The sequence below is a fragment of the Colobus angolensis genome, unplaced genomic scaffold (genome assembly GCF_000951035.1).
Source record: "Colobus angolensis palliatus isolate OR3802 unplaced genomic scaffold, Cang.pa_1.0 Scaffold26, whole genome shotgun sequence".
Classification (NCBI taxonomy): Eukaryota; Metazoa; Chordata; class Mammalia; order Primates; family Cercopithecidae; genus Colobus; species Colobus angolensis.
Window position 1 is genome coordinate 7,518,376 of NW_012115821.1, and position 12,377 is coordinate 7,530,752.

General features: G+C 38.7%; 1 protein-coding gene across 2 annotated transcripts in view; it reads left to right on the plus strand.

The window, feature by feature from the left end:
* The window catches only part of ADAMTS9 (ADAM metallopeptidase with thrombospondin type 1 motif, 9), a 177,550-nt gene that overhangs the window by 65,580 nt on the left and 99,593 nt on the right, over positions 1-12,377 (plus strand). For both annotated transcript variants that reach the window (XM_011947181.1, XM_011947182.1), the window contains 6 exons: positions 222-388; positions 481-610; positions 1,541-1,667; positions 6,623-6,833; positions 7,322-7,486; positions 9,301-9,465. In XM_011947181.1, coding sequence (XP_011802571.1) covers positions 222-388; positions 481-610; positions 1,541-1,667; positions 6,623-6,833; positions 7,322-7,486; positions 9,301-9,465 — 965 coding nt within the window. The remainder of the gene's footprint in view (positions 1-221; positions 389-480; positions 611-1,540; positions 1,668-6,622; positions 6,834-7,321; positions 7,487-9,300; positions 9,466-12,377) is intronic.

Here is a 12,377-nt window from a genome sequence, read left to right on the forward strand (position 1 = left end):
GTCTCCACTTTAGAGATAAAGAAATGGAGATGGATGGAAAATGATTCCCAAGGCCACACAGCTGGCAAGTGGCAAACTTAGGACTTGAAGCCACGCCTGTCTGGCTCAAAAGTCCCCATTCTGTGCACAGCGACTCTCTGCCTATCCAGATGTTACTTCATATTTCAAACAGCTAGTCATTGACAGCAGATCAATGTATTATTCTCTTTCCTCACCTACAGCTTTATCAAGCAGTAAAGGTGAATTCTTGCTAAATGGAAACTTTGTTGTCACAATGGCCAAAAGGGAAATCCGCATTGGGAATGCTGTGGTAGAGTACAGTGGATCCGAGACTGCCGTAGAAAGAATTAACTCAACAGATCGCATTGAGCAAGAACTTTTGCTTCAGGTGAAAACTTGTCCATGAGCCCACCACCCTTGTCTTCTGCTTGGCATCACCAAGCCCACCCAATTCCTTTCTGTTTTGTCCACACATTCTAGGTTTTGTCGGTGGGAAAGTTATACAACCCCGATGTACGCTATTCTTTCAATATTCCAATTGAAGATAAACCTCAGCAATTTTACTGGAACAGTCATGGGCCGTGGCAAGCATGCAGTAAACCCTGCCAAGGTATCTGCTTTGAATTTGAGTTCTGGGGATTTGAGAAGATTTTTTATCTTTTTTTTTTTTTTTTTAAATAACAGCCAAATACATGCAAACTGAAAACTCTTCTATTTGCATACATTCTCTAATCTCTTTTCTTTGAATGTGTCTGATTATTTTTGACTGGGAAGTTGAACTTTTTAAGGGATACAGGAAATTTTAGTTTCTTAATCCTAAGAAATTTTTGTACACATGTGTAAAACGAAGCAAAAATCACCTCTGCCATTGTAATTTTCCAGAGGCATGGTTTTAGTAGTCATAGCATATGTTATTTATTTTGGTTTTTTTTTGTCTAAATGAGGAGTCAGCAAACCACAGCCAGTAGGTCAAATCCAGCTCACCGCCTACTTTTTTTTCTTTTCTTTTTTTTTTTTTGGAGATGGAGTCTTGCTGTGTCACCTAGGCTGGAGTGCAGTGGCATAATCTCAGCTCACTGCAACCTCCGCCTCCCGGGTTCAAGCAATTCTCATGCCTCTGTCTCCCGAGCAGCTGGGATTACAGGTACATGCCACCATGCTTGGCTAATTTTTGTATTTTTAGTAGAGAATGGGTTTCACCATGTTAGCCAGGCTGTTCTTGAACACCTGACCTCAGATGATCCATCCACCTCAGCCTCCCAAAGTGCTGGGATTATAGGCGTGAGCCACTGCGCCCGGGCTACCTACTTTTACAAATAAAGTTTTATTGGAACACAGCCATGCCAATTTTGTTTATGTATTGACTTTGAGTGGCTGCTTTTGCCCTGTAAGGTCAGGGTTGAATAGTGTAACGGAGATCATATGCTCTGAAGATATTTACTATCTAGCTCTTTAGAGAAAATGCTTGCCAATCCGGGGTCTAAATAGTTTATGGAATAGATTGTTTTCCCTGAATAATTTTTTTTCTCTCTCTGCTTAGGGGAACGGAAACGAAAACTTGTTTGCACCAGGGAATCTGATCAGCTTACTGTTTCTGATCAAAGATGTGATCGACTGCCCCAGCCTGGACCCATTACTGAACCCTGTGGCACAGACTGTGACCTGAGGTGGGCCACTGTTTTCTCAAGACCTTTATTACTGAATTGTGAGAGTCTTGCAGGAGGTCCCAGCAGGAGAAGCAAAAGGAGGGGATGCTGGTCTTTAGTTCCCCTTTCTTGTGTTTCAGTGAAATAAGCCTTAACCAGTTCTCCATCCCTCTGGAACTGATTATCCAAGACATACATGTGCAGATTTCTTATTCATCTAAGAATTAAAAATAGCTAATAGAGTATGGCACTTGCCAAAAAAGCATTCTCAGTTGATCCTCACAACTTGTTGGGTAGGCATTAGCATTATGATTGAGTCACATTGTATGTGAAAACTTGTTTTGAAAGCCAAAAGAAAAGGGGGAGAACCTCGTCCCTTAAAGTACCCATAATGACCTATATCTACCTAAAGTGTATACCTCCTAGTAGAAGAACTCCTACACACATGACAGTTGCAGTGCACTGAGGTAGCATCATGGAAGAAACAAGAAGAAAATGTATATACAGATGTCTGAGATATTCAAACAATTCTGCGTTTAAGAAAAGTGTAAAATCCAAGGCAGGAAATACTGGGTGGGTAGAGCATTCTGAAGCTTTTCTATTTGCCTGCAAGGTTGACTGCGTCATATTGAAATATTAAGTAGTCGGTGCTTGCATTGTATAGTCTGCATGACAGTTAAATGCAGTTAAGGTGAGTTGCTGTTTTATCCTCCTTTTAAGAAGGGAAATTCAGTGGAGAGTAGTATGGGAATGTGTTAAGGTCTCACAATTTGTAAGCCAAAAAGTAAATGCTTAAGCATTTTGAAGGTTCCACATTACAATGCCAAATCCAATCAAAGGGTATTGGCTGCCTGTAGTGCTTTAGTGCAGATTATAAGGCCTACTTGAGGCTCTGAGAAAACAGAGGAGTTCTGAGATTGACTACTAATGTCTGCCATGGGAGTGAGAGGAGCTATGGTATGAATGTCGTATTTTTGCCAGTTCTGACTGAAGGCTCTGACTTCAAAGCCCAGGATCTGTCTAGCCTCTACCCAGTGTCACTGACTTTCTAGCTCATTGCCCTACTGAAATTGACTTGCCAAAATATATTGACAAAAGTCATTGTGAAAAAAAAAGCAAGAAGACATTAAAAGGCAGACATTTATACTAGGCAATATTCTTGTTGTAGATAGTGTCCATATAAACCCACTGTTTCAGCCAATTGAATTAAGTTAAAGTCTATTCAGGAAAAAATAATTAGTTAATTAACTGCTAAACTGAATTAATCACTAAAGTTTGGGGAAAAAATGAATTGTTGGGTAGATTCCTTGAGGCATAACCTTAATCAATTGAGAGTAGTGACATTTTCTGAGTAGCCTTATATCAAATTATCACTATATTCCCCAGTACTCTATAATGGTTATGGTAATAGAGTCAACCATTTACTAAGAACTATTTTTTAACAGTTATGTATTATCCTATTAATATTCTTTTACTAACAGGATAGTTCTTATCCCATTATCTATTATCCTGTTAATATAATTAATAGCCTACCTATTCTTCAAACATTACAATGTTATATATTATTATTATTACCATTTTACAAATAAGGAAAATAGAGGCTGAGAGTCATTAAGCAAATTGCCTAAGCTCACACAACTAGTTAGTGGAGTGACGGAAATCTAAATGTGGTCAGTCTGCACCTAGATCCTGTGCTTAAACCCTAGGAGAAAGTTGTTTTTGTTCTTAATTCAGTTATAATGATGAGTGGTACTCATGGATTCTATTCTGGGTAGCTTCTCTTCCTTTGTGAAAAGAAATAATTCCCATGAGTTTTTTTGCCCCATCCCTGTTCCCTACCTTGCTTGGAGCCCTTACCTGTTTTTTCTCCACTGATTGAATCAGAACGGGACTGGTTGAGTCTCTGATGATAACTATAGATACAGCAGAACTCCTGCCTGCAGTGCTAAGTGTGCTCCTATGATCACAAAGATGGTGAATTTATACATAGCATTGCGAATAATTGAATGCGATCATAAAAATAAATAATTATTTAAGAGCCCTCTTTATAAGTTTACCCATGGAGCACCAATTTGAGGGTGGAGATAATGTTTGAGCTGTTATTTTGAAAAAATATTTTTCACTTTGAGCAGATTCCAAAGTGAGCCACTATTTAATTTGTGATGATGCTGGCTTATGTGATGTTCTCCAAAATTTCTCCTGCATTGGCAGCCTTTAGACATAAAATTTAAACAGTGCTTACAGAGCTAATACATTAAAAGGTACCCTTGAAACCATGAGTTTTTGTGTAAAATGATGCAAAAGATCTCAAATAGATTTCTGCTCATTGATTTATGTGGAGTTACCTGATACTTAAAACTTGGTTGGAGAATGAAACACCAAGGATAATGATAATAATAATAATAAATTATAACAGGAATAACTACTTTTCTTGAATGTCTGCCATATGTGTGAAATGCTACACATGCCTTGCCTCACTCAATCCCCCAAATATCCCAGTGAAATAGATTCTGTTTCCCTCTATTTCACAGATGAGGAAACTGAGGCTTAGTGAAGTTAAGTGACTCAACTAGGGTCACTTAATTGACACTCACATCTAGGTCTTTCTGATTCCATAGTTCATCCTCTGGATTTTTATTAAAAATAACATTACAATACCTAGGTGTAAGCAGGGCTTCAGTTCTTTTTATTTCATACTGTAGGTATGCTAGCATACTAAGCTATTCTAAATTCTAAATTTCCCATTTGGAGAAAGTCACTATTTTTTTTAACACTTAGCTTTTATATATACTCTACTCAGACCAAACAAGGACAGCAGGTCAGATCATAGGCTCCAATGGTAATAATATCACCTCTAATTAAAGAAAAGGCGAAGGGATTATGTCCAGGTCTTTTGGTAGATGTAAAGATCATAGAGTTAGGAATTTTAAAATGCAAAGAAAACCTAGGAGTTTAGGATTAGTTTCCAAGGCCTCCTTAGACAGGTGCTTGCTCATTCCTGAAATTAACCAGAAGATCATGCCTATTTGTCAGCATTCAGACAGGTATCTTACTGGCCTGTATAGATTGTCGGGAAAATAAAATTGTTCACTGAAAACTACACAGACACAAACCAAGCCTATAAATAAGATGTTCTATCTTGCACCTATCGAAGTGACAGTCAATATAACCTTGATGTATAGTAATTCTTGTCAAGTATCTGTGTCCAAAACCGAAAGACTGAAGAGAGGATTGTTACTGATTGGTCAAACTCTGAAATAGCTTTTCAAAAAGCGTGGTTGTGGATCACTCATTTTGAAAGACAATCCATGGCACACCAGTATGTCTGAGAAGCCTTACCAAGAATCTCCTTCCCCATGTGGAGATTAATAATGCTGATCAACATTTTGAAGGCCTTGAGAAGTTCTATAATACATAAAACCTTTTGAATTCAGTAGTTCTTAAAATTATTTAATCCCACAACTGCCCCTGCAACAAAAACACACAGGGTTACACTTTTTGTTCTCAGTTTCTACTTATTAACAACACTTTGGAATATGGTTTTCTGAAATATAGCAATAAAATATAATTGTATTTTATGTCCCTTGAAATGAACTAAATGAACACGAAACATTGAAGACCACCATCCAGGGAGAGACTACGAAGCAGGGGGTAGCATTTTGAGAACTTTTCTAAGGCAGTGCTCTGCCCTTTCCATAGACTCTTCAAGATTCTCTGCTCAGATTCTGGGGATGATGTTACTGTCAGGGGCACTTGAGCCACTCTGCCATGCTAAGCTGTTGGCGTGTTGTCTTGTGGAGACAGGACACCTTCCTTCTTCATCCAGGATGGAAAATAACCTTTCCACAAGGAAATGGTGACGAAGGCAAAGAGAAGGTAGCCAAGAATCAAAGAGCAGATGAAAGTTCCAGATGCTTCTGTTGAATTGGGCCACATTTTTGCCACACTTCCTGAAGGAAGTGAGAGTTTGCCCCACTAGGCTGTGACAGGATGAGATAAAGCATTGTTTTACAATTCCTTATTGAACGTGTTCCGGGTTAGAACAAAATCCCCCAAATACGGTGTCACTCTATCGGAAAATCTCCATAGCCCACTTTACTTGCCAGATGGTCAACTCTGACCTACTTTTGGACATTCATGAGAAATTCCAAGATAAGCATGAGGCCAGAACTCTTTTTATTTCCCCTGAGTTCTACCCTGGACAGGTACACATGGAAGTAGTCTCAGGACATTGGTAACCAACAAACCACCCAATTTCTGAGCAGTAAAGAGTGAACAGTCAAGAGTGAAATCCAATGAAGAGTACAAAGAAATCATGCTTTTTGGATTTCTAAATCTAATCAACAAAATACATTTTAAGGTATTTTAAATACATTTATTTAGAATATACTATTTAATTTAAGAATATTTTTCATTTTCTTTTTAAATGTAAGCACTGCTGATCATGTTCCTAGGGTATTAAAGAACCAGATGATTGGCCAGCACATACGGAATACCTATGCCCTCCCCATAATCTCATTATAGGTGGTACAGATACAAAGGTGACAGAGATTTATAGATTCAAATCTAATTTTAAAGTGTAAAATTGAATTGTATAAAATATAGTCCATGTCTTCAAGGAATTTAAGAGCCTTTATTTACAGATAATAATGTACACAGGTTTTAATACACTTGAATTTTTTTTTTTTCCCTTTTGGTAGCTTGAATTTCAGATTGACTGTATTGGGGTAAAATCATCACAAAGATAACACCTCTGGCTGTCATTCTGTGACTTGTATGTACATTGGCAACCATGAAAAATACGTGGATATGTTGGTTTAAAATTAGATTTTAGTAACTGACTGTGGCTTTGGGCTTCATGGTATTTGAGTTAAGAAAGAAAAAAGAACTCAACTCTTCTATGAATACCAGTTGACTATAGATAAGGCATATGTTTTTAACAGAAATGTTGGTTTTGCCCCATTATTTTTGCATAGGTGGCATGTGGCCAGCAGGAGTGAATGTAGTGCCCAGTGTGGTTTGGGTTACCGCACATTAGACATCTACTGTGCCAAATATAGCAGGCTGGATGGGAAGACCGAGAAGGTTGATGATGGTTTCTGCAGTAGTCATCCCAAACCAAGCAACCGTGAAAAATGCTCAGGGGAATGTAACATGGGTGGCTGGCGCTATTCTGCCTGGACTGAAGTAAGTTGGCTGTCACTCAAAGAGTCTTCTTGGATGCTGTCTGATTACTTGATGGTGGCTTCTTGCAGGTGTGTAAGCCCCATTTAGGCTGCGTGGAAGAGATGACCATGATTGATTTGTAATGCCTGACCCCATTCAAGCTTTCCAGAATAGAGTAGCATGATTGATTTGTAATATCTGACATGGGCATGACGTGTGGAAAATTGAAAGAAGTGGAACAACTCAACTGATTTATTTTGCATACTCTATAAGCCATTTCCACTTTTACTTTTGTATGTCAATGAGCTAATATTGACTTTAATTATAAACCTGGTAAGAAAACTGATAACATGAAAAGATCTCCACCAAAATAACAACTAGAGTTGGCCAGCTTCTGTGTTTGTTTCTTAAGAGCTGGAAGAGACAATATAGCCAAGATCTTGAGCATACTTTATAAGAAACTTAGCAACAGTTTTATTTATTTTTTATTTTTATTTTTGTCCCTGCAGTGTTCTAAAAGCTGTGACGGTGGGACCCAGAGGAGAAGGGCCATTTGTGTCAACACCCGAAATGATGTGCTGGATGACAGCAAATGCACACATCAAGAGAAAGTTACCATTCAGAGTTGCAGTGAGTTCCCTTGTCCACAGTGGAAATCTGGAGACTGGTCAGAGGTAATATGGGAGGGCTGTTATTTCCCCTAGGTCATCTCTCATATTCTAGTTCTGGTGCTGTCTATCTGTTTAAGGCGAACCCTTGTGCACCTTTCTCCTACCTCTCCCTTTCTCTCTTGTCTCCCTTTAGAAAACAACTCCAGCTCTCTGCCTGCACCATGACTGTAGTACTGGATGTAACTAGTCTGCCAGTGACCTCAGAGGCACTTTGGGCTTGGCTGGATCACTCACTGTGGTAGCTTCTGTTGTGATTTTGAAGTTCCAGTCCGTCACCTTCCCTCCTCTTTGAGCCCTAGCTAAGTCACTGAAAGGAAATCATGGATTTATTAATCATAAAGCTATACTGGCTCACATCTGAAGTCAACATGAGGTTTCCTACTTCCTTGACTTTGAAATAAGAGAATTAGACCCCAGGGAGTGACCTCTCTGACTTATCCATCCAACTGCAAGAAAAAAAAAAAAAAAAAACTCAGAGGGGAAAAAAAAAAGAAATGGACCAGACTGAATATTCCAGATTTATGCCTTTTTCATCCTTTACTTTATGAAGCACAAGGCAAACCCTCCAGTGCTTAGCACAGATGGTCCCAGGACAACAAGAGAAAGAAGATGCAGCCTCTTTCTTGCTTTTGTGGTATAGTATTAGCACTCACTACTAACATAGCCCAGTGTTAACAAAGCCCAAGGAGATTCTTACCAAGCAGGGACTCACTCCGCCTTCCTTAAAGGGAAGAAGGGAAATAAGAAATACAAAACAGAAGTTTCATTTTTTATGGGCCGAATCAGGAATATGCGGAAAGGAAAAGTTTCCCTGCTACAGCTCTTACATCCATGCTCTTATCCCATCCTTATAAGTGCAGTATTAACTGTTTATTTTCACCCTCAAATAAATCTGAAAAGGATACTATTAATGCTCCTGAAATGGTAGTCAATTAACAGTGTATTTGATTAACAGTATCTGATTTCTGGACAAATAAACTGCAAACCTAGTGCTTTAGTTCTAGGTTAACAAATTACTTTTGCTTAAAAATCTCTACTACTTGGTTAAAAAAGAGAAAATAAGTAGTGGGTTTAAATTTTACTTAGATAGCTAGCATCATAGTATAATTTCAAACTAAGTAACAAACCTTTGCAACAATATGTGATAAAATGCGGGTTGGGAGATCAAACTGTAAATTCACTACAATCCAAAGTTGCTGGGAAAGACTGGAAAGAAAATAATAAAATACTGATAATGGTTATCCTTGGGTAGTGAGATTTGGGATCATTATAATTTTTTCTTTTATGTTTTTCTATAGTTTTCAAATTTTCTACGATAAGTATGGATAAAATGATGATTATGTTTACATTTATTAAATGAACATTGTGCCAAGAGCTTTACTTGGATTTGTTTCATTTAGTCTTCACAACCCTTTGTAGTAGACACTAATTCTCATTTTACAGATAAGAAAATTGAGGTTCAGAGAGATCTTGTGACCTGGTTATGTAAGTGATGAAACCTAGGTTGATCTGATTTATAATTCCCCACTCTTAACTCCTATGCTAGAAAATTATGGATGTTGGTTTTCAAATTTTATAGCATGGTGCTATGTTGAGTTTATTTTGTGCTTGAAACTGGCCCAGAGACTATAATTATAGAATGAATGAATAAATGAACGAAAAGGAAAAAAATGAGGCTTAGTATATTTACAAATTGCTATGGGAGAGGGATTGCTGTGAGAAAAGGACACACCTGTTCCTACTCATCAATAAATCACCCCAGAAACCACAACACATTGATCAGAAATGACCCTGACTGGCTCCGCTTTTCATTACAGTGCTTGGTCACCTGTGGAAAAGGGCATAAGCACCGCCAGGTCTGGTGTCAGTTTGGTGAAGATCGATTAAATGATAGAATGTGTGACCCTGAGACCAAGCCAACATCTATGCAGACTTGTCAGCAGCCGGAATGTGCATCCTGGCAGGCGGGTCCCTGGGGACAGGTATTTTGAATGATAAGATTCTTAACTACTACATTCTTTCCTCCTTATCTAAAGAGGGCTTGCAAAGGAGCATTCCAGTGGTGGAGATTTAACCGGTGTGCCGGGTGGCATGCAGGACACCACCATGGCACTGGATCAAGCACATGTAACTCTGCAACCATTTTGCCCCCCTTCCAAGGATTGCTGCCTGCCCTCCTGGAGCTGATTACCCCTTTTACAGACCCGCATGCCTATCTTTGCCCTTTAGCTTGAGCACACGAGTGTTTGAACAAATTCACAACAGATTTCATGTCTGGCTGATGTTATCTTCTAGCGTGCCTCTGTGGGTCTGTTACAGAAGGTGATCCAGCACCAGAGTCTCTGGCAGGAAGGTCTGGAATGAGATTTGGAAAAGATATTTTGGCTCCCAACGTCACAATTACAAAGCTCACCTCTCATAAATAAACCAGACTCTTCAAACATAATTAATTAGATCAAAGGTTGCAAAACCCTCACACTTGGAAATAATCTTCTCCGAGTCTTCTGGTCTGTAGGTTCCGCAGTCTTAACTTGAGCTATTCTTAAAGGAGAGAGTGAAAGTCTCCCTTGCACTTGGATCTGAGAAGCCACTACTCTCGGTATTAAGTCCTTCCTAATATAGAAGCAGAAGCATTCAGGGTACTATTTAAGTAGCACTCTGAGTTCCCAATAGAAGTAGAACAGCTGTCTGCTGTCACTTACGTAATCTGTTGAAGAATGACCCTCCCTTCACCCTGACCAGCCACAGCCACTTCAGTCTTTTAGCCTCTATCTTCATTTCCAAATATGCATGCAACAAGTGGAAGCAGCTTTATTATGGCACCCTTACAATTTCTCTCACTGATATGGACACTCTTCTGAATCTTCCCCATTTCATAGCATCCACAGTCCAAATAGCCAATCATATCTGAATTAATAGGGAGAGTTCACTTATACTTCTAATCTCATCTTTTTCTCTATATCTGTATAACTTTTAGGGAATAATAAGAGGAGGAGAACACAGCTTAGGGTCACTGTCAAGATCTGAATATAACATCTATTAGAATTGACATGCCTATTTTTTGTCTGTCTCCGCACCAGGTCATTCCTAGCACAGCTTATAATCAGAGACCCTTTTTTTCCTTTAACTGAACATGTAGTTCAGGGGAACAGATTTTTGAAGATTTTATTTAAGAGTCATAAATATTCATAAGAGAAATTTTGCAAAATGTAGTTCAGCAAAAAGAAGAAAACCAAACCCAGTCCTACCTCTACACTGAAGAAATTCGTTGTTGCTAACATGTTTATGACTTTCTTCTAATATTTTTTAAATTAATATTATGGCTGTATTCTGACAATTGTTTGTTTTAATGGAAGTGAAACTCACATAATACAAAATGAACCATTTTAAAGTGAACAAATCAGTGGCATTTAGTATATTCTTAATGTTTTGCAAGTACCACCTTTATCTGTTTACAAAACTTCATCACCCCAAAAGGAAACCCTGTATACGTTAAGCCAGGGGTCCCCAACTCCTGGGTCATGGGCCATGAGCGGTGGCCTGTAAGGAACCAGGCTGCATAGCAACAGATGAGGGTGGATAAGCATTACTGCCTGAGCTCCACCTCCTGTCAGATCAGCGGCAGCATTGGATTCTCATAGGAGTGCAGACCCTATTGTGAACTGTACACGCATGGATCTAGGTTGTGCACTCCTTATGAGAATCTAATGTCTGATGATCTGAGGTGGAACAGTTTCATCCTGAAACCACCCCCACCCACCCCATCTGTGGAAAGTGTCTTCCATGAAACTGGTCCTGGTACCAAAAAGGTTGGGGACCACTGAATTAAGCAGTCGTTCCCCACCCCACTCTTCCCTCAGTCCCTGGCAACCACCAATCTGCATTGTCTTTATGGATTTACCTTTTCTGGACATTTCATAGAAATGGAACCATGGAATTTGTGGCCTTTTGTGTCTAACTTCTTTCACATACTGTAATGTTTTCTAGATTCATCTATATTATAGCATGTATCAGTACTAGGCCGAAGAATATTCCATTGTATGGATATACCAACATTTGTTTATCCATTTATCCCTCAATGGACATTTGGGTTGTTTCTACCTTTGGCTATTGTGACTAGTGCTGCTATGAATATTTATTTCAGGCATTTTTTTCAGTACCTGATTTCACTTCTTTTGGATGTGTATCTAGGATTGGAGTTGCTGAATCATATAGTAATTCTGAGTTTAACTTTTTTTTTTTTTTTGAGACAGAATCTCACTCTGTTGCCCAGACTGGAGTGCAGTGGCGCAATCTTGGCTCACGGCAACCTCTGCTTCCTAGGTTCAAGCGATTCTCCTGCCTCAGCCTCCCGGGTAGCTGGGATTACAGGCGCATGTCACCACGCCCAGCTAATTTCTTGTATCTTTAGTAGAAATAGGGTTTCACCATGTTAGCCAAGGTGGTCTCAATCTCCTGACCTCATGATCTGCCCACCTTAGCCTCCCAAAGTGCTGGAATTACAGGCCTAAGACACTGCGCCCAGCTCTGGGTTTAACTTTTTAACTACCAAATGATGTTCTACAGCAACTGCATAATTTTTCATTTTTATTATAATATACAAGGGTTCTGTTTTCTCCACATCCTTGCCAAAATTGTTATTTTCCCTTTTTAAAATTCCAAGTAAGATAAATTTATCTTACCATGGTTTTGATTTGTATTTTCCTAATAACAAAAAATATTGAGCATCTTTCCATGTGCTTGTTGGTCATTTGAATATATCTTTCCTGGAGAAGTATCTATTCAAGTTCTTTGCCAATTTTTAAAAAAATATGAATTGTGTTAATAGCAAAATAAACTCATCATATAATTTATCTTAACCATTTTATTTATTTATTTATTTATTTATTTATTT